The following is a 22,366-nucleotide window of genomic DNA, read 5'->3' on the forward strand; positions in this document are numbered from 1 at the left end:
GATTTTTGGGAGCCATACCTGAACTGCTGCACTGGCAAATCTGAAGTCTCATTGCTCACCATCTGGGCTCGGCTCAAGATGGAAACTTTGTTATGGGTGGGCCCAGGTGAACTGATATTCTTATGTACCCTTCACTGGAAATGGAATGTCTTTCTAGAGAGAGGACAGTGTGTGCAGAGACTTAGGCTGAAAATAAACACCTGAGTGGGAGACTTTAAAGGCCAAAAGCAACCTGTCTTATCTCATGGAAAACTACCATGAAGTAGTTTTTCCTATGTGCTATGTGCAGCCTGAAAGGCTGCCAGCAACAGAACAAGGGGACACAGTCATAGGTTGTGCCGGGGGAGGTCTGGGCTGGATTCTTCCCAGAGAGAGTGATTGGCATTGGAATGGGCTGCCCAGGGAGGTGGTGGAGTCACCGTCCCTGGAGGTGTTCAAGAAAAGCCTGGATGAGGCACTTAGTGCCATGGTCTAGTTGACTGGCTAGGGCTGGGTGCTAGGTTGGACTGGATGATCTTGGAGCTCTCTTCCAACCTGGCTGATTCTATGATTCTATGAAAGTTTTATCTAATTCTAAAATGAATGATAACACAATACCACAGAAAAACCTTTTGGAGCCCCTAAGTCATGAGTGCTCCAGAAGGAAAAGTTGCCAGCACTGAGAAAGACAAACATAAGCAATGCAAAATCACATTGTTCAAGGTCAGGCTTTTATTTAAGGCAAAATATAATCACAGCTTTAATATTCATAATATGGATATACACAGTTTGTTCTGCCACTATGAAGCTTAGTATTATCACTGCTTTTAAAAAGCTATAAAATCTAGTGTCTATTATAATCTACAATACAAAACTAATACGATAAACACATTCTGAAAGATCACAGTGTTGAAAACATCAGAAGAGCAGGGGCCCTGCTTTGAAACAATAAGGTGCATTTCTAAAGAATCAAATCAATCTTGATTCTAAGGGCCTGTACCATGTTATGGCTGTGAATAGCTATTACACTGAGAAAACAATGTAGGGTGCAGCACGTACTCAAGAAATAAATGCCCTGCGTTGGAATATATTGAATCATCAAGTGTCACCAACACAAACTAGACATGAAACAGATCCATTTAAGTTCCCTATACTTTTTACTGGTACTGGGATTCATGTATATTGCAGACAAGTTGAAGGAAAAGGAGTATAAAACTGCTATCAAATAGAGCCCTGCATATGCAAACACCTCTTGCTCTACACACAAACCTGTGCTGGTTTGAGGCTAGTTGGAATATTTTAATGAGAGAAATTAGATCACTGGTTGTGAGAAGAAAATAATGATAAAGTCTGTATCATTCATTGGTTTGCTGAGAGGGATAAAAAGCCAAAATGTAAATAAACAGTCCCACTCTGCTCTGGGACACTTCCCTATTAGCTTCCTTTTCACTCTGCTCTAATCTCTCCACTAACAAATAACAACGTAAGCCTTTCTGGTTGCTTTTGTTTGCCTGTCTGGGTAAGTAGAGGGAGAAGAGAGGGTAGCTTTGAGCCCCTTATAGGCAGCTTTATTTGCCTGGGAGGGAGTTTGGATTTCTGTGTTATTTATTTGTATGTAATGGCAAATCCTTATATTGTGCATATATGCCTGTAAATGTTGTTTTGCTTCATCTTACTTTGAAGCCATCTGAGCTAGTCTGCTAAATTTCAGTAGTGGTGGTGGGGAAAGCTCTTAACCCAGAACACAAGCCTTTCTAGTTCTGTGAGACTAGGAAAAGGGAAGATTGTAGATTTGGATTCTGGAATGATGGAGTTTTGCCCCTGCTTCACATGTGAGGAATAACCTAACCTTGCATGCCTGACATCAAATGGAGATTCACCACTGACATCAGCAGGTGGCAGACCAGGTCCTTAAAATGAGCAGAAGAGGCCAATCAGTGCCAAAACCAGACATTATTAGAGGAAATCTTTCTTCTTTCCTGTGGTCATGGTAATGAAGGCAGAAGCACAATTCAGTTTCTGGTCAGACAGTCTTTCTCTTCATATGAAGTAGAACTAAATCACAGAATGGTTTAGGTTGGAAGGGACCTCAAAGATCATCTAGTTCCAAGCCCCCACCATAGGCAGGGACACCTCCCACTAGAACAAGTTTAAATAAGGTTTGTTTTCTATTCACTATGGGATACTTGACTTCAGGACTTCTATGCAAAATTTTCTGGGGAGTATGCACGTGTAGTCATGCAGTGATGCTGCTGAACAGAGCATTCTTTAATCCAAATATTATACCACTAGGCAAAACAAGTTCTTAATTAATCTTCTGCCACTGCAGTTGGTATTGCTGTACTTGACCTAAGTGCCTCCACCTTCTCTTTGAGTCATGCAACCAACAAAGTCAAGGGACTCCCTCTTAAGTGCTTAAAATAAATAGAGCCATATGTATTTTCAAGCAGATTGGCTTTATCCAAAGCATGATGTGAAATTTTAAATATACAGAGTACAGGAGCAACAGTGACATCAGTGACAGTAACAAATTACTCAGGAGGTTTAATCACTCAAAGGCAGATCAAAAGATTGGTGCATGTTGGCTTTTTGGATCTGGGTTTTTTTAAGTGCCTACGCATAGATAGTGTATATCACTTCTATTCCATTAAATGGTAGGAGTAGGCTGCAGCTTCATCTACAGGCAACTCCTTCACTGACAGACTTTTTTTTTCAGGGTACGATGACATTGCTGTAATGGCAACGAAGTGATGTTCAAGGCAGCTAAAACCTGTACAATGCACCTTGTACCACTATCTGTGCAAAGAAGCAGACTGCAGTAGTCTCTTGGGAAATGCCTATTCAGATCACTAAATGGCTGTATTGTTCTGTGGGCCCTGAGCAAATTGTGGCTTATGGCTTTGAAGTACATTGTTCCCTCAGTAAGGTAAATTTTGGTCACTTTCTTATTTCTTTCCAATTTAGCTTTTTGCTGCTTACTACCTACTCCAGAACATGTTTATCTAAACTGAAATGTCTTCTCAAAGCAACCTAGACTGTGCTGGTAGGCAGTAATTGCTTATCAATGTCATTCTTCACGGGAAGATTACTCCTTAAAACCTACAGGGCAGTTTTCATTCCTGATCTGCTAATCTCCCTACAGAACAGAATATGCACTCATGCCAGTGAATATTCCAAGTATGCAGAAGATAACTGCACCTGAGATTTACTTGGCAGGCCTCAGAGATACACTCTATCCATGGATCTTACAGGTCTGGGTCATGAGGATATATTCTCAGAATGTATGCATATGCTAAAATAGGTCATTTTTTTTTGCATAAACCACATAGTATTTTGGCAGATGCTATATATAATATGCAGATAATGATATAAATCCAAAAGTTTCATTGATGTTTGCACATCAGATACATAAAATTTGGTGGTTTTTTCCACAGTGCTTAAGAAATCAGTTACTCTTAGCATATTCTCTACATGTCTGTGTAATTACTGTTAGAACATCTAAGTGGCATTAGTTAATTTCAGAGAGCAGTAAACAGGGTGGCTCTTTTACTTGCATTCATTTGTACACATCTCCCAGAATTATTTAAGTGGGTATTTTTGGGGTGTTTAGCCATTTCACTTTGTTTTGATTGTCTTCCTAGAACTGAGGTACTAGAGAAGTCAACAAGCTCCCTAGAAAGTCTATTTTATTTAATGATGTAAAACCATCAGTGGCAGCTGTATAATGATTTTTCCTTAGGAGGTGGGAAATGGCTGAGCCTTTTAGAAGAGGCCACCTGGGAGTGTAAAATAATGTAATGCAAATAAATGGAACACCTCTCTTAAGCAAAATTAATCAATCTTATTTTTAAGAACAAAAGACCTGGGCTGTTGCTTCAGTCTTCTGAAGTTATTCCTAACTTGGGAAAGGCAGGGAAACTAAAGGAGACAATGATGCAGACAAGGCTACTGAAAACAGTGGCATAAAATGATGTAATCAGGCTCAGAAGTTGTGAGCAGCAGAAAAAAAATAAAGATATATTCGTTAGAACTTTACTGTTGACTTATTGCATCTGGCTCCATGAATCCTGAGATCACTAAATCTGGACATTACAGATCTAGTTTCCCCCCAGATTATTCCATGACAAAAAATCTATAGATGACCTACCAAAAAAACCTCATGAATAGAAGCTCTTTAAATTGATTTGTAATCTACAGATTTACTCACAAGCAGCACCACACAAACACAACTACATTACAAATAAGCACCAATACTCACACAATGCATCTTCTTTTCTTCAACAGCAGAATCAGAAATACTATTACATCACTTAAATTCCTATTGCCTACACTTTACAAACTAAACACACTCAAGGAACTAATGTGCAAACATGCCATAGTAACTCATGTTTTACACTTTGAGAGAGGCTTCTCAAGTTTGTGGTCACAGTCTTTTGTCACAGCACCATGGCAGAATCTGCTCAGGAATACTTTTCTCCCTCCCCCCAGTCTATTAGGGCCTGATTTGGGATCAGGAAGGACAGCACCCTGCTGACAACGTCCAGTGAAGGTTGCATGATTGATTTCTCAAAGCAGTAAGAAGGGAACACAAAGGATCTTATTTTTTATTACTCAGAAAAGTGCTGACGGCTCTGCTCAGGTTGCTTTCCTGTCCATGTCTTAAAAGCCACAAATAAAGGTTGCAACAGTGTGTATGTAACACAGGACAAAAAGGAGGGGGGGGAGAATGGCAGATAGAGAATTGGTGAAAAAAACCCAAAACCCTGCTTGTTTAATGACTGACATTTTCACAAGAGCCTTGGAGTGTATTTACAGTGTGCTCAGAAGCTGTGACTACAGCATGTCTAGCAGTCACCTTCACCCAGCCAGGCAAGGTAAGAATCACAGAATCCACAAAGCTCTTAAGAATGAGCTCAAACTGCCACATCTGATGAGACAGATGGATAATTATGTTGCAAGACTTTCCAAGATGCATGTATGTGCCTATATGTTACACCATAAGCATTCATGACTCAGTCAGGTTTTAAGTTACTGTACCAATTTATTGTGCTCTACGTTTATTTGAGGCTTTGGGAAAGATTATCTGCTTCAAGCATCTCCTGAAAAATACCAAATTGGAAACAAATTAAATGTTGTGGCCCACTGGTAATTAAAAAGTAGGCACTGGGGACAAGATCAGAAGGGCATGGTTACTATTCTGGTATGTATAAATTCTGTTCAGGCTTCAATGTGGAGTTGTGGGGAGGGGGTTTGAGGGTGTGGTTAAAACACAGTGCTTTTGTTTTATGTTTGCATCTCTAAATGAAAAGAATTGGCAATAAAAAAGAATTGGCCTGAGTCTGGATTATGGCAGAATCTATTTCTCTGTAAAACAGAATACAGGTACAGTAGCTATCTAGATGCTATGGCACAACTGTTGTAACTTAGATGTTTCATCTGAGTGGCACCACACTACAGTAAAAGCTGAGACTGAAAAGCTGTTGACCACGGGGAAAAAGCGGACAGGACAAGTTTTACCTTCCTTAAATGTTTAGAAAGGTTCCAGATATGAAATATGAACCACCTGCATTACAGGAAGCAGGTAGAAAAAAAGTCATAATGGACTTCAAATCTTCACTACTGACAGCTGCCATAGCTCTGATCTCACAGGAGCATTTCAGCATGGTCAGGGCAGAGCATGTACACATCTCCACTGACTTTTTGGTGAAGTTTCACATGTATACCTTCCTGTGACATACAACCTCCTATGTGTACACATCTCACTGTTCAGAGTAACTAAGTGGCATCAATGGATTTCTTAGAAGAACTTTTATCCCACAGTTAATAAACACACAATGACTGTAAATTGAATTTTAACATTTCTATTCACCAAAGAATTCCTGAATTCTTAACAAACTGATACAGAACTGCATTGCTTTATCCACCAATGAAATATGGTTACTTTTATGAGTAAGTAATTAATTAGAACTGAGCAGTGCAAGGCAAAATAGCAGAAATCCTAATCTGCAGCTCATAATAATGCAAGCCATCTCATTAAAATAACAGTGATAAGAGTAGGAATGGGATTACTGTACTAAAATGTGGAAGGATTGCAAGACCTGGCTTCAATTTATAGCCTGATCAAGGCCCACTGAAATGAAATGAGCTTTTTAATGCATTAGGCATTAAAAATAAAGAAATTGTAATCTTCTTCAGCTGAGAATACAGGAAGAGAGACTGCATTGTTTGGCAGTGCATGGAGGTCAGGGTTATTTTCCCTTCCCTAACTTCAGTTTTTGAAGTAATGGTCTTCCCAATCTGTCTTTAAAAATAATTGCATTATATTATTCCCATATAAATAACAATAAATAATAAATACATTTTAAATACAGATATTGATCTTTATAGTTGTTTTGGTACAAATCGACTTTAGCATTTTCTTTAGCTTTCAAGTACCATGTTGCATATATAATACATATAAATCAGCATATAATGGCAACCTTAAGTGCTAGTGCAACTAGTGCTGAGCAACCCATTTGTTTCTACAGCTACAAATCATCAGGGCACATCCATTAGTTAACTGGGAAAAGAAGCAATTTGGAAGTTTGTTATCAGGGTTTTTCTTAAGATCAGTGTGCCATCCAAGGTCTGAATTCAGTTTACAGGGGTTTGCAGTCAACAGTTCACCAAGGAAAATGGATTTTCCACTCTCTGAAAGATGAATGTCCTTGTTCAGAAATGCTGCTGTAAGTAATTAATTTGTAAAGGAAGCTTTTGTATTACTGAACAATACTTATCTAGTAACGTTGTGCTGTGAAGAAAGCATCTGCCTACTGTATCCTTGCTATAGAACTTTTCAATCCAAGGCTTCTCCATGGCTTCACTCATCTTCCCTGTGATAGGGGAAGTACTGACAAGAAGTGATGTGGTTACAGCAAATCTGTAAGGAGACCAGCTCCTCACCGCAGACTGAGCTCTGAAAGGAAGCATCAGGTTCACTCCTCACCTACATATATGAAACCCCACTAGCTGAAATGAACCCATGAAACTGCTGGCTCAGTATATAACTATCTACATAACTTTATGTGTATATGAAGATTAAAGAGCTCCAAGATACTGGCACTTCTAATACATGTTACTAGAATTAGCAGGTGTGGTTTAGGTTTAAAAATCCCAGATTGTGCCTTTGTGCAGTGCAGTGACATGTCTAGGACAACCTCCCCAATAAGAGCATCGCTGCATGAAGACTTGCTTTTACAGGTGTCATTTAAAATCTACTGAACACATCAGTGTTTCTTCTTGACATGTTCCCATAATTATAGCTTTACCCCCTTCAGCCCCCCCTTTTTTTTTCAGTCCTGTGTAACCACCAAATGAAAGGTTTGATAATGCCCCTTTATCTGTCACTTGAATAATTAAGTTTTGCTTATTACAGCTAAATATTTACCCCACTGGATTCAAGCATTCCCCCCCCCCCTTTGTATTTTTTTCACTGTCCCTTTTGTTTTTTGACCACACACTTCCTTCCCAAAGCCCTAATGTGTTTTCTTTTTCAGCTGATTCCCAGCTATGTTAAGGCTAGCATTAGTGGTACCACTGGCTTGTTTTGTAAATAGCCTCTCTTGACAAATAAGTGAAACCGCAGTGCCCTCTCCCATCGCCACTAAGATGTGGCCCTGCAGGATGTTCTCTCTAGACAAAGACACTGAAGAGAGGAAACTCAGCTTGATTGGGTTGCAGCAAATCAGTCAGGAAACACACGGTTCCTGAGAAGCCTTCATACAGACTATATACACTTTCTAATGCCCGGGAACCAGCTTTAAATTCTTCTGTAAATAAGAACTCTGCAAACCTAAGAAACAATGGGGAAAAAAAGAAAAGAGTTTGTTATTATTTGGGGTCTCTGTACATCTGTTTGTTTGAAAGCATCGTTTTAGTAATATTCAAAGATTCATTTATTTAACTTTATGTGGAAGTTTTACACTCTCCAATATCCACAATAGAGGTCCCATGCTGAACCTTTGCAAACTGCACGTGTTTTATGCTTCTTTGGGAGATATAAACCCTTTTTTTCTGACTTCTGTGAGACATATTAAACACTTTCAAGTAGCTTTTATCTTGGTTGTTATTTCCACAGGATGCAAGCAATGTTTTGCATCAATGCAAAAAAAATGTGTAATGCTGAAGTAACTAAACAAAATGTTTTCAGTTCAAAGCAAATGCCTGAAAATGAGTTGCCCTAATTACCTCCTCATGATTCTGTGCTGTAAGGAAAACAGTAAAAAACATTGAATATTATCTTTTCAAACATGCATAGGAAATGAGGGAAATAAAATTAAACATTGTTGCAGGACAGAATTTTCAATGAGATGTACTTGTTTGTATCAGGACAAAATGGAATCAACCCCACTGGCTATGCTGAATATGACAATGTTACAGGGGCTAAATCAGTAAAATAAGAGCAAATCAGGTCCCACACTTATTTCCCATATTTAGTAATAAGGGATAGTGTTAAATGCTCTGAAAATCAGAAGTACTCAATGTAATGAATCATCACATTTAACTCTACTCCTGGACTTGGGTATACAATTTGACTGTTCTAATCTTAAATTAAGGTGAACCTGGGTACATACTGTTCCACCCCACAGGCTTATTGGGCAGGGATGGAGGGATGCTGGAAGAACCCACTGCTTCTCATGGAATCACAGAATGCCAGGTTGGAAGGGACCCCCAGGGATCATCTGGTCCAACCTTTCCAGGTAGCAGTAGTATAGTTTAAGTGAGATTGGCCCAACAGGCAGCCTGGAAGCAGAACTGCAGGCTCCTGCTCCACAACTCAGAGCTAGAATTGCACCTGAGGCTTAGCCACTTAGGGTGCACCCAAAGGCGGTGATTATAGATTCTGAGGTGCTTCACAAATGTTCCTGAGACTTTCCAGTATTACCCTGAACCCAGAAAGGCAGGAATGCTAACCTCTGTGCCCTGTATATGTATTTTGAGTTTCCAGTGAGCCTGTACAGCAGCAGGAACACATAAGCACTACCAGCCACTCCATGGCAGATTCCAGGTCCCTTCTTCAGCAGGCCTTTCTGCCAAGTTAGCTCTCCACAGCGGATACAAGTGTCCAGATATTGAGGCTTCTTGGAAACCAGGTAGGCTTTGGCAAACAGATATGCAATGCCTAGGGAAATAACAAGTGAAATTGTCTTCTGTAAAAATCAGGCCAAGGGTCTCATAGAACACCTAAGAAAATAAAGATTAGTATGCTAAACCCCTGCAGTCTCATGTTCTACATGTCAACGTTGCATATATATACACATATACATATATACACATACTATGTATGGAGGAGAGAGTAGTATCTGGTGTGCTAAAAAGAACATGGTTAAGATGTACTTCTCCACTCCCTGTGACAATATCACTTTCAGTCTTTTCAATATGTGACTGAATTCCAGGGTTTACACAAACATTCCCAGTCTCTTATCAACTTTAAACAGTAGTCACATTTTTCTGCCTTTAAAACTCTTAGCACTGGCTTCTACTGGTTTCGAATCCCCTTTCATCTCACCTATTTACACTGGCAGAAGCATGAAGATGTGCAAGACAACTTCTTACACTGGCAACAGATATAATTTCTTACTGAATAAGAAAAAGAAATTGCTTTTTTTCCCCCAGCATTTTCATGCTGGTTTACTCTAGTTTTAAACAGTTGTGCATAATAACTTCTGTTTTAAAAAAATGCCTCTTTTTCACCATCATTTTCATGCTGATTTACTCTAATTTAAAATAGTTGTGCATAATAACTTCTGTTTTAAAAAAATGCTTCTTTTTCACCATCATTTTCATGCTGGTTTGCTCTAGTTTTAAATAGTTGTGCATAATAACTTCTGTTTTAAAAAATGCTCCTTTTTCATCATCATTTTCATGCTGGTTTGCTCTAGTTTTAAATAGTTGTGCATAATAACTTCTGTTTTAAAAAATGCTGCTTTTTCATCATCATTTTCAAGCTGGTTTGCTCTAGTTTTAAATAGTTGTGCATAATAACTTCTGTTTTAAAAAATGCTGCTTTTTCATCATCATTTTCATGCTGGTTTACTCTAATTTTGAATAGTTGTGCATAATAACTTCTGATTAAAAAACCCAGCCGAACAACAAAAAAAGAACACCCTCCCCCCCCCAACAAAGGAAAATAAAACTGTTTGGCTTATCTTTAGAGGAGAGTCAAATAAATTAATCATAATCTTCAACAGCCCACTGCACATCTCAGTTCATGGTAACCTTCAAAGACTGCCTGTGCTACGTCATCAACTCAAGTGCCTAAGGAAATGTTTACTTGTGGTCTGAATACAATATACACTGAAATATCTGAACAGTGTCCTTGTAAACTACATGGGCATTATTGCCCAAGAACAGTGAAGGGATATGGGACAACAGCAACTAATGAATTTACATCTCTTTAAAGTAACATCTTTATGCCTTTGGGGATTGTGTCACTTTGTTTCGCTGCCTATGGCTCCACCAACAGTTAAACTCAAGACAAAGAGGGCATCTTCCTTGCAGGTCTCACCATTATCCCAGCCATGCTATAGAAATAATTTTTTTCCTCTTGAAAATAAAAAAGACTGGAATACAAAAGCTGTTTTCACTTCACTTCACTGGAGTGCAAGAGACAGGAGCTTGTTCCTTAATCATGCCAACAAAAAGATAAGTAGAAAGCACATTTAAGGGGTGTTAATTACAATGTACTCATTGTGATTTCAAAAGAACACCTTTTAAAGCAAGGCACCAATGCTCATGGACGTATTTTAACAAAAGGAAGCTTTTCAGTAAGCACCTAGGTTCATGTTACCAAGCCAATGTGATAGCTAACCATTAAATTCTGCCTGGGTGTCAAAAAAGCAATTTCTATACTCATCATTACTTGTCAAAGTTGCTAAGGTTAAGATTAGATTCTGAACTGACAGATATCAGCCTTACCTCACGAGCCCAAACTAACCCAAACTAAGGATTGATTCTCTTTCTTGTAGAAAAGCCATTTTGTATGTCTGAATTTCAGAAAAAAAAATGTCTCTTGGTAGTACAAACTCCCCTTCACAGGAATACATTTTGATCAGATTTACACATTATCCATATAATAAGGGCAGCTAAACTTGGATTCTGATGGGGGGGGGGGAAAGCTATTCCGAAGGCCTCCCCAAAACTCACCGATGTGTCTGCATCAGTGCTCTTAGAATCATAGAATCAACCAGGTTGGAAGAGACTTCCAAGATCATCCAGTCCAACCTATCCCCCAGCCCTATCCAGTCAACTAGATCATGGCACTAAGTGCCCCATCGAGTCTTTTCTTGAAGACCTCCAGGGATGGCGCCTCCACCACCTCCCTGGGCAATACTGCATACTATTTCTCTGTCCAGCATACACTGCCTTTGGACTCAGCTGTACAACTCTTTGAGGTCTTGTCATGAAAGGGAGCAAGAGTGGAAAATATACAGTTCAGGGTGACCAGAATTCTTTCAGCTGTGATCAGCTCTGCTTGTAAGGCAGAAAATAAACCTATCCTTCCAGCTTCTTCAGCACTACATAAAACTCTCTTAAGTGGAAGAAAAAGCCTAAATAGTTTGCCTGCCTCTCATAAAATGTCAAAATTGTTCCAACTTAACCTGAGATTGTCTTCTATCTGGGATCACCTAACATGGCCAGGCAATGAGATCAGCACCTGGCTGTTCATAGCATTAAGGGGAAACAAACCTGGAGCGCCATGACACCAGTGTACAAGCTCATTCTCCCGCTCAATTGTCTCTCCCAGCTCAGGAGGCCAGTTGCTGTTCTGTTCTTGGTCCATAAGGAAATCAACACTCTGCCACACAAGCTCCTGATCTGCTGGCTGCAGGTACTCGTAGTAAGAAAGCAACATCTGAAGGATCGATGAAAGTCCATGTGCTGCACCTGCAAAGAACAACAACAGTCAAGAGAAGAGGGTGGATTTAGGACCAATCACCATCTCACAGCAGCTTTCTCTTCAGACTTATTTCCTTTTCAAGGCCATGGTTCTTTTGTCTTCTTTAAGCATTTTACAAGAGTGCTTGGAACAAAGTTTCCTAGGTGCATGACATTATGATTTGTTGCTAACTACTTCTGTCTTCACCAGTTCCTCAAGCTAAGCAGAAATAGGTATGAATTTTGTCTGTTCTCACTCTGATGTGACTGAAACTCAGTGTGTGAAGTTACACCCAATCTGACCTGAATACTGTTTCAAGACAAGACTCTTATTGATACACTACTGAATGTGGACCATTATTCTGCAGTCTTTGTTGAACTCAAATTGTAACTGAAGCATAAATGACATTCCCTATTAATAACTGACATTCCCTATCAATGACTGATGGTGTCAGTCAGCTAAAACCTGTAGTTCAGTGCAAGAATTCTCTGTACCTGCAGGGTCTGCGAAGCAGCACTACTAATGACTTCACTCTTTACTCCCCTGCCAGGGAACTCTTAACATCTGAAAATCAACCTCATGTTTTCTGCAGTGGGATATTGTGCCTTGAGGATCTCTCTAGGGACCTGCTCAATGACTTACCTACTGCTTCAGATGAGCTCCATGACAAGTAGAAGCTCATGATGGATAGAAGCTGACCACACGCTTGAATTGCGCTGCTGAAGCCAAAACCACTCTGCAAGCCCCTGCGCAGCAACAGCAGCTTAAAAATAACATCCCCTGTGGGGACAGTTCTGTCTGGTAAACTTCTCCACACTGACATGAACACCACACCTCTCACTGCCTCCATCTTGCAAGGACAGATTTACCAGGGCAGAAGGGAGAAGAGGGAATGAAGCTACTGCCTGCTGCAACCTTGGTGCAGCACAAGCACCTCTTGCGTTCTCCCAGCACTAGACAGCATCAACCCCTCCCCCTAGCTCCTCAGTCCCACTTGGGACTTTTAGGAGGCTGGATTAGCCCAGCTCAGTGAACTGTAGGTTTTACATATTTGATTTCTGGTGTCACTTTCTTAAACTTATTTTAAGGGTCTACTGGTTCAGCATCTACACATAGCATCACTTTCAAAGTAGTTGGACATGTTTTACTCACCAAGATACTCTGTTCCATAGTAGGAATACATGAGAGGGAATGGTTTCCTCTTCTTCACTGCATACTGCTTTCCTGATTCTAGTATGGCCAGGCAAATTGATTTTATTTGTGCTGAGGTCAGCACCTAAAAGCATCAAAACAAGCATCAAATCTATGACAATAACTTTAATTTTTAGACATTTTGCAAGACTTTGCTTTTCTGCTGGTGAATAAGACAAAGTAATGCCTTTAATCTTATGAGCATGCCATGAGGTGCAACATTAGTAACACTTCCTTACGTAAACCATTAAATTTAAACAATGATTCTCAAAAACAGAGTTTCATCCCATCTCAGGACAGTGATTGCTAAATCTTCAGGTGCACAGAAGAGGTGAAGAGACCCACTAAGAGCTTCTGCTCTTCTTTTCCAAAGATGAATCAGTTTGATGGACACTGGGAAAAAAGCACCTGGCAAACTGCAGAATGACAGCCTCTGGACTGGAGGAAGAGAAACAGCTTGCCCAGAGAGGTGGTGGAAGCCCCATCCCTGGGGGTCTTTAAGGCCAGGCTGGATGTGGCTCACAGCAACCTGATCTAGTGTGAGGTGTCCTTGCCCAAGGCAGAAGGGCTGGAACTAGATGATCCTTGAGATGCCTTCCAGCCCTGACAATTCTATGATTCCATGATTCTAAGAGACACCAGGACAGGACACAGGAAAAGACCTATGGAAGCAGTAAATTTTACAGACTTTACTGTGACATACTGAGTTAAACAGATTTTTCTCAGTGAATAGAAGAGTAAGCAAAGAAGAAGGTACTAAATTTTATTGAAAATCAATAGGACCTGTGGGTTCAGAAACATCTTAGTAGAAGAATCAGACCTTCTTACTTCAAGAAAACGCTAAGAAAAATGCAATGCAAGACAGATTTCTATGAAGAGAGGCTAGCTGTGTTTAATCACAGAACCTTAGGGGTTGGAAGGGACCTCCAGAGATTGAGTCCAACCTCCCTGCCCAGGCAGGATCTCCTAGGGTAATCTGCACTGGAATGCATCCAGGTGGGTTTTGAGAGTCTCCACAGAAGCAGAGTCCACAACCTCTCTGGGCAGCCTGTTCACTCTCACTGCAAAGAAGTTTGTCCTCATGTTGAGGTGAAACCTTCTGTGTTCCAGTTTGTATTCATTGCTCCTTGTCTTACTGCTGCTGACCACTGAAAAGAGATTGACCCCATCCATTTGACACCCATTCCTCAGATATTTGTACACATTGAGCAGATCTCCTCTCAGTCTTCTCCAGACTAAACAGTCCCAGGGCTCTCAGTCTCTCTTCATAGGTGAGATGCTCAAATCCCCCTCATCCTCGTGGCTCTCTGCTGGACTCTCTCCAGCAGGTCCCTGTCTCTCCTGAACTGGGGAGCCCAAAATTGAACACAGTATTGCAGTTGTGGTCTCAATAGGGCAGAGTAGAGAGAGAGAAGAACCTCCCTAGACCTGCTGGACACACTTTTCTTATGGGACTTTTTAATTACCAACAGGTCAACATGGCCCTGAGAAGCAACTAATGTCTTACTCTCAGAGGTGCAAAAAGTGAGATTGACAAATCATACACTTCACCAGATGTAAGCTTTTTCCCAATCAACGACCTAAAGCATTCAATAAGGAATTGATTTTACAGGTTTTAACTACAGCTCTAATTATATGCAGTTCACTGCAGTTTCCTCTGTCAGCCACATCTGTACATTATTGACCAACATCTAAGTCATTTAAATCACGTAGTGGAAACAGTGTTCTGGCTTTAAGGGAAAACCTTTATGGCAGCTGTACTTTGCAAAAAAAAAACATTTAAAAATCTATTTGGACTTATGAGAAGAGAATTGATAAAGAAAAAAAAAAGACAAAAATGAAGCAGAAACATTGTCAAGATAAGCAGTAATCCTAAAACTACCTGGAATATCAAGATCATGTATTGATATTAAACCAATACATTTGGGTTTGTTATGATTTGTATTATCCTAGGATTTACAGTTCTCCAGTTTTAAAAAGCACAGTTAGCATTAAGTATGGAAGCAGAATCTGTAATAAACCATATCCTCTCATCTGGCATGTAAGATATGCCTTGGATAATTAATGTCACTTAGAATTAAACTGGAAACTAATAGCTGAAAATTTCTGTTTGTTCATCTTACCTTGCTCCCTGCTAACGAGGCATTTTATGACAGCCACTCCAAATGGCTATGATATTTGCACAACCTGGAGAATGACCTACTTCTGATCTTGATTAGTGTTTTTTTAGTGTTACTGCAGTAGAAGTAAATTAGCCATTAACATCTGGAGACTTCACTCACTTCCAGTCATTTTTAAATGAATTGATTTAGCCTTGCTGAGTTTAAAGAAACAGTTTAAATCCTAAGCAAACGAGGAGATCAGAGACATGGCCAGACAGTCTGTGTTCTCTCCACAGCTCTCATTTTACTCTCTTGCATTTTGGGGCCCAGTCCTCCAAACTGTACATTTTGTTAATGTTTAGTAAGGTAACCCTTTAAAAACTGAATGTGAAGGATAAGATTCTCTAGCTGTAATTCTAGAAGGCAAAGGCAGGCTGATTAGAAAATTCACAATCATTTTATGTATGCAGTTGCTCCTTTACTTAATATATCAACTGCCTTTCAACACCAACCCTGTTTTGCTAAGCTTATTTTCATGTTTGGGGGCATTTAACTTTTAAATGGAATTAACAACTGTTTTTAAATGCTGGTTGTGTATTTTAAGTGGATTTGAACTTCTCCCCAAATCCAGCCTTGCACAATGCTGCAGTGTCAGCTAGCAAAAAATGCATTGTTCACCATTTTTTACTAAATCCAAACACTTCAGCACTATGATTACTTAATTGTATAGCATGGCATTGCATTTTGGCTGGTGCAATGAAATAGGTTAACAAATAGAATCTCTTTTTCAGAATGCAGAACCCAAAAATCTCACATGCAAAGCCAGATTTGCATTTATTTAAGATGCAATTATTTGCAATTATTTTAAATAGCATTTTGAGTGGATGATAGAAATCCACCTGTCCTGAGCCACTTTCACCTTACCAAATGGAGCAGAAAAGAAAATAACATGTATGTCTTGAAAACAGCTTTCTTTCTGGTCACTCAGCCTGATCTGGACACTCAAGGCAGGTAGAAGGTATGTCCCAACAGCTAAATAAGAACATTTTTGTGCTGACTCCAAATATCTTACACCAAGTGCCTCAGTCATGGCCATTGTAGGGGTGTTGCCTCTTTTCCAAAACACTTATGTATGAAGGATTTGTATTTGATCCTTGTAGGAAATGGTTGGCTGGAACACAGTTGTATCCTAGGCTGCATGAGAAGTGTGGCCAGCAGGTCAAGGGAGGTGAATCTGCCACTTTACTCTGCTCTGGTAAGATCTCACCTGGAATACTGCATCCAGCTCTGGAGCCCTCAGTACAGGAAGGACATGGACCAGATGGAGTTGTTCCAGAAGAGTGCTAGAAAAATGATCAGGGGGACTGAAGCACCTCTGCTATGAGGACAGATTGAGGGAGCTGGGGTTGTTCAGCCTGCAGAAGAGAAGACTCTGGGGAGACCTAACAGCAGCCTTCCAGTACTTGAAGGGGGCCTACAAGAAGGCTAGAGAGAGATGGTTTACAAAAGTCTGTAGTGACTAGGATGAGGGGCAATGGTTTAAAATTAGAGAAGTGTAGATTTAGATTCAGTGTTAGGAACAAGTTCTTTACCATAAGGGTGGTGGAACACAGGAACAGGTTGCCCAGGGAAAGTAGAGGCAGCCCCATCCTTGGAGGCAGACAAGGGCAAGCTTGACAAGGCTCTCAGCAACCTGATCTAATGGAGCATGTCCCTGCTTACTTCAGAGGGGCTGGTCTAGACGATCCTTGGAGGTCTCTTCCAGTCCAAACCATTTTATGACTCTATGATGAGTGGCCTTTCAAAGGCTGAATGATGAAAGATTGCACTGAAGAGCCCCAGTGTCTTGCTGAACTTTATTTCAATCAAACCTTTGTAAAATCTCTATAGCCTCTCTCATAATATCTTTAATAAAAACAGCTAAAAACTTAGGACCAAAATAACCATCACAGACTACATTAATCATAATCACAGATGGTAGTGTGGTTCTAGAAAGTCCATTCTCAATTCACTGTAGTTGCAATGCCTCCTTGCCCCTGAGAATTACTGAAGCAATATGTTTAATAAGGGATGGCGAAGAAATAGACTGATCATCCCAAAGGCTTTGAAGGGATAAATTGCATATTGATATCACGTCCTCCTGGTGAAAGCTGTCTGATGTTCTGATGGAGAATGAAGCCAATATCAGAATATGCTGCCCAGAAAAAAAACCAACCAGAAGTCATGCCTGAGATAGCACATTTTTTTGAGAAACTTCTTCAATGTCACTTAGCATAAGCAGGACACAGAGGAGGCAAAAATATTCTTTATCATGTCAGTACTTAGTCAAAACACTACTGACACAAAGACATTTAACAAGGCCAAGTGCAGGGTTCTGCACTTTGACCACAACAACCCCAAGCAGGGCTACAGGCTGGGGACAGAGTTGCTGGAAAGCAGCCAGGAGGAAAGGGACCTGGGGGTGCTGGTAGATAGTAGCTGAACATGAGGCAGCAGTGTGCCCAGGTGGCCAAGACAGCCAATGGCATCCTGGCCTGCATCAGGAACAGTGTGGCTAGTAGGACAAGGGAGGTTATTCTGCCCCTGTACTCAGCACTGGTCAGGCCACACCTTGAGTGCTGTGTCCAGTTCTAGGCTCCTCAATTCAAGAGAGATGTTGAGGTGCTGGAGCATGTCCAGAGAAGGGCAACAAAGCTGGTGAAGGGCCTGGAACACAAACCCTAAGAGGAGAGGCTGAGGGAGCTGGGGTTGTTTAGCCTGGAAAGAGGAGGCTCAGGGGTGAGCTCATTGCTGTCTGCAACTACCTGAAGGGACATTATAGTCAGGTGGGGGTTGGCCTCTTCTTCCAGGCAACCAGCAACAGAACGAGGGGACACAGTCTCAAGTTGTGCCAGGGCAGGTCTAGGCTGGATGTTCAGAGGAAGTTGTTTCCAGAGAGAGTGATTGGCATTGGAATGGGCTGCCCAGGGAGGTGGTGGAGTCACCGTCCCTGGAGGTGTTCAAGAAAAGCCTGGCTGAGGCACTTGGTGCCATGGTCTAGTTGACTGGATAGGGCTGGGTGCTAGGTTGGACTGGATGATCTTGGAGGTCTCTTCCAACCTGGTTGATTCTATGATTCTATGATTCTATGATTCTGAATTCTTGTTACAAGTCCCTTGCTTGTGCTTTGTCTTCTGCAGAGCTACTGCTACGTAAAACTGCATACCGTGTTGAGTAGCTCTGAGAACTTCAGCCTTTAATTGTAAAAAGAAACATTCTGTATTTGTTTTCTTAGAGCTCCTTCCCCTGTGCAAGTAACAGAAGGCATTTCTGAATACCAAGTATGACCTTTTTAAAGATGAATCAGTACTTCTATTAGGCAACAGCTACACTAATACTATTATGAGAAAAAAAGTCTTCTTTTATGCATGTAAACAAATTTAATATGCATCTAATGCATCAAACCTTCCTCTGCTACACTTTAAAAAAGCCACTTACATTAATTTGATCATATACGTTTTCTGATGCTGTAGAGTGTCAAAAATAAGCTGGGAAAAAATAGGTCAGTCTACAAGTAACTCAAGAGGAGCTTTGTCATTAGTCTCCTATGCTAGAAGCCCAGCAGAGGGAGCTTGTGAATTAGTAATACTCAAAACTGCTGTTAAAGATACACTGATCAGCACAGCTCAGTCAGAAAGATACTGCAGTCAACTTGGTAATTGAATGATAGCTTACTGCACTGTGTGATCTTTCAGTTCACTCCTTATGTGTGATCTCTTCCTACTAAAGACAGGGGCTGGCATTGTTCAGGGACCTTTCCATGCAATGCTATGACCAGATTTTTGCTTCTTTCAGGTGATGCTTACACCTGGACACACAAAAAGCATAGCAGATAGAAAACCAAAGAGATCTGCCTCCAGCTAGCACAGAATGACCGAATTGCAGAGGTCGAAAGGGACCTCTGGAGACCACCCAGTCCAATACAGTTTCTAACACAAGTATGCCTTGAACAGATTGCACAGGAGTTAAGTCCAGGTGAGCTTTGAAAGTCTCCAGAGAAAGAGCCTAGTTACAGAATTCTATCCCAACTGTTTTCAACAAGCAACATCCTTATTTTTTTTCTTTCTTCTTCTTCTTCTTCTTCTTCTTCTTCTTCTTCTTCTTCTTCTTCTTCTTCTTCTTCTTCTTCTTCTTCTTCTTCTTCTTCTTCTTCTTCTTCTTCTTCTTCTTCTTCTTCTTCTTCTTCTTCTTCTTCTTAATTATTCACTAGCCTTGTAACACGTGGTTGAGCCACTCTGGGGGCACACTCTGGGAACTGGCCAAAATGGATGTACCAGATCACCTGTGATCCAAATCTCTGCTTGGGGCTCATATGGGTCAACCGCTCCTCCACCAGAGAACAGAGCAGTTTATGACAAGCACAGATGAATTAGAGACTAATGCTGCACCAGTAGTCATCTATGCTCCCCAGATAGACAGAAGGAAAATTATTTTACCATGTAAAATCTTCTTCAGTGGGAAATCCTCTGACTGTTTATCACAGACAGAAAGTACACGAGTCCTGATGGCTTATGCCAAAAGTGCAGCATGGAGCTGCCACTTCCTGATGAGAGATGTAGCCTTCTGCACTCTAGATGTGCATCCCTGATGATTCTGCATTATGATGATAATCTCCCAAGCTGGGCATCTGATAGTCTTGTCTGGGCAACAGGCAGCCCAGTGTGTTATAGCTGTGCTACCCCAGGATCCCAGTCCATTTTTCACATTAGTAAGCAAGGAACATCTGTTCTGCCAGTGTATTTTGGATTGTTTTACTTAATCTTGACAGTGGGACTGCTGGTTCATTGGGAGGGAATCCTTGCCCTCACCTCTTAGGCCGATCTTTGTTGTAACCAGCCTGGCTGAGTGCTTGAACTGGCTGATGCACGCAGTGGCATACAAAGAACTCCAGAGAAGCAGGAAAACAGGATTCATGAAACAACCTTTGCAAAAGATAAATCATTGCAGCACAGATGAGAAATACTTTGCAAACATTGCAATAACCTTGACAGTGTCTTCAATTTGAACTCTGGGATCTACTGGGACTTTAGAAAGACAGCTCATTGGAAAGATGAATTTATTGGTGTACATATCTGCAGGTAAACATGAGATGGGCAGGACTTGATCTTGAGTTGGTTAGTAAAGACTAGTATTTTTTGCAAAGAAGCTGGCCTGAGCTTAAAGTTCTACAAATTAACATAGTAATTGTATCTAGAAACTGAAGAAAGTTAATGATCTATATTTTAAGATGTATAGAAGAAGTGGACTTAATGTAATGTATTTGTGTCTGAGGAGTATAAAAGTGCAAAGAGAGATGTTCATGCTAGAGTCTCTTAAGATTATGACTTGTACTGCTGCCAAGTTCATGAAGACATAATTTTGAAGTTGCCACTAAATATAGAAGTGGTATCAGGCACTGGAAAGTACTGTTGCAAAGGGTAAGAGGGAGTGAGGACATCTCTGGTTTATCTCAGAAGTGTAAGCTCAGAACAAAGTTGGTCCATCTCTCTGTGGGAACCAAAGGTGCTTCAGCCTGGTGTCTGGCTAAGAAAGACAAAGAAAGAAGAGCACTGTGTATTACATCATACACCTGCCTTGACAAGAGCCTTCTGCTGTACTCTCTTCCACGAGAGACTATGTGCTCAGTGCATGGATAACGTTCATATCCTTGTCTGGCCTGGGAAGGTCTAGCTGGGTGCTACGCTGCAAAAGGTGCCACAAACCAGAGACAAGTAGGTATTATTGGCCCTGGGATTAAGGGAAGGGGTAAAGAGAGTGAGATAGTGCTAAAAGACTGAAAGAGCTCCTGGGCCCACAGACTAGGTTAAGTAGCTCTATCTAAAGAGAATGGTCTACATCCAAATTTAGTGATGTACTCGTCTGGAGAAAACAGTCAGCAGTTTGTATTATAGCATGTGGATGACTAAAGGTTCTTCTAATGCCTCCTTTGCTCAGACATCTCTCTGATCAAACTACTACACAGAACCTGTACGGTTGCACACCCTTTCATCTATTTCCAGCTTATCTGAAGCATTGTTTGCATGCTGCAATTGTATATATAACATTAAAGTTTCACTTGTTTCAGCAACAGCAATTATGCTGCTGATGTGAGATCACCCAAAAAGACAAAACTAAAAGATCAGACTGACAGCAACTATGCAATATAATAAAGTACAGGATGGATACAGAGAAAGATCGATTGCTAATTCCTTGACAATATCTCTAAGGATGCTCATAGCTCAATTCATCTTACGTGACACCATCATCTTAATCACTCAGAACAATGGAAAAGTGCCTTTTCAGTCTCATGCAGTATTTATGTTTTTCAATTTTTCAAAGTAATTTCACCTACTAGATCAGTCAAAGGCCTGCAGTGATAGGATAAGGGGCAATGGCTTCAAGCTACAGAAGAGCAGATTTAGATTGAATGTTAAGAACAAGTTCTTTATCATGAGAGAAGCGGAACACTGGAACAGGTTACCCAGGGAGATGGTTGAGGCTCCATCCCTGGAGATATTCAAGGTAAGGCTCAACAGGACTCTGGGCAACCTGATCTAGTGGACCATGTCCTTGCTCACTTCAGGGTGTTTGGACTAAACAGTCCTTGAGGGTCTCTTCCAACCCCAACCGTTCCATGATCCTCCTAAAAAACTATGTTAAAAAGATTGTAATATTCACTTTCTGGACAGAAGGTATTTCAATGGAATCAAGAACAACAAAAGTTACTTTATCTTGTAAGAATAAAAGAAAAAGCAGCAAGCTTAAAGGCAAAATATCTTGCTGCTCAGCTAAGACTCAAGTAAGCTAGGGAATTTATTTCTGATGAACTCATTTGCATTGTGGAATTGTAACTGAACTGTATTTTGGAAAATACCTTTGGCTGAACTGCCAGAAGTGTCTCACCACTCCAACGGAATTAAATTAGGATGCTTCAGAGCCTGTGTTGTTTAAATAAATATTTTATCACCTTTCAACTCATCAAATATTACAAAGTGAATACCGCATTACAAGAACTTTCATTCCTGACAGATGTTGCAAAGCCAAATAGTGCAGTTAACTCCCAGAACTCAGCCTACAAATCCTGGAGGGAAGGTTAATCCTTGTGTTTCAGAGTGCAAAGCCAGTCCTTAGAAACAAAGGTTAGAGGCACATTTCAAAA

General features: G+C 40.6%; 1 protein-coding gene across 1 annotated transcript in view; it reads right to left on the reverse strand.

The window, feature by feature from the left end:
- Window positions 1-693: 693 nt before the first annotated feature.
- LANCL3 (LanC like family member 3) overlaps window positions 694-22,366 on the reverse strand; it is a 37,878-nt gene continuing 16,205 nt past the window's right edge. The window contains exons 2-5 of the mRNA XM_064151942.1: window positions 13,049-13,172; window positions 11,707-11,904; window positions 8,932-9,139; window positions 694-7,810 (exon numbers count right to left, since the gene is read on the reverse strand). Coding sequence (XP_064008012.1) covers window positions 7,651-7,810; window positions 8,932-9,139; window positions 11,707-11,904; window positions 13,049-13,172 — 690 coding nt within the window. The 3' untranslated portion in view covers window positions 694-7,650. The remainder of the gene's footprint in view (window positions 7,811-8,931; window positions 9,140-11,706; window positions 11,905-13,048; window positions 13,173-22,366) is intronic.

The sequence above is a fragment of the Pogoniulus pusillus genome, chromosome 12 (genome assembly GCF_015220805.1).
Source record: "Pogoniulus pusillus isolate bPogPus1 chromosome 12, bPogPus1.pri, whole genome shotgun sequence".
In the NCBI taxonomy this organism is placed as follows: domain Eukaryota; kingdom Metazoa; phylum Chordata; class Aves; order Piciformes; family Lybiidae; genus Pogoniulus; species Pogoniulus pusillus.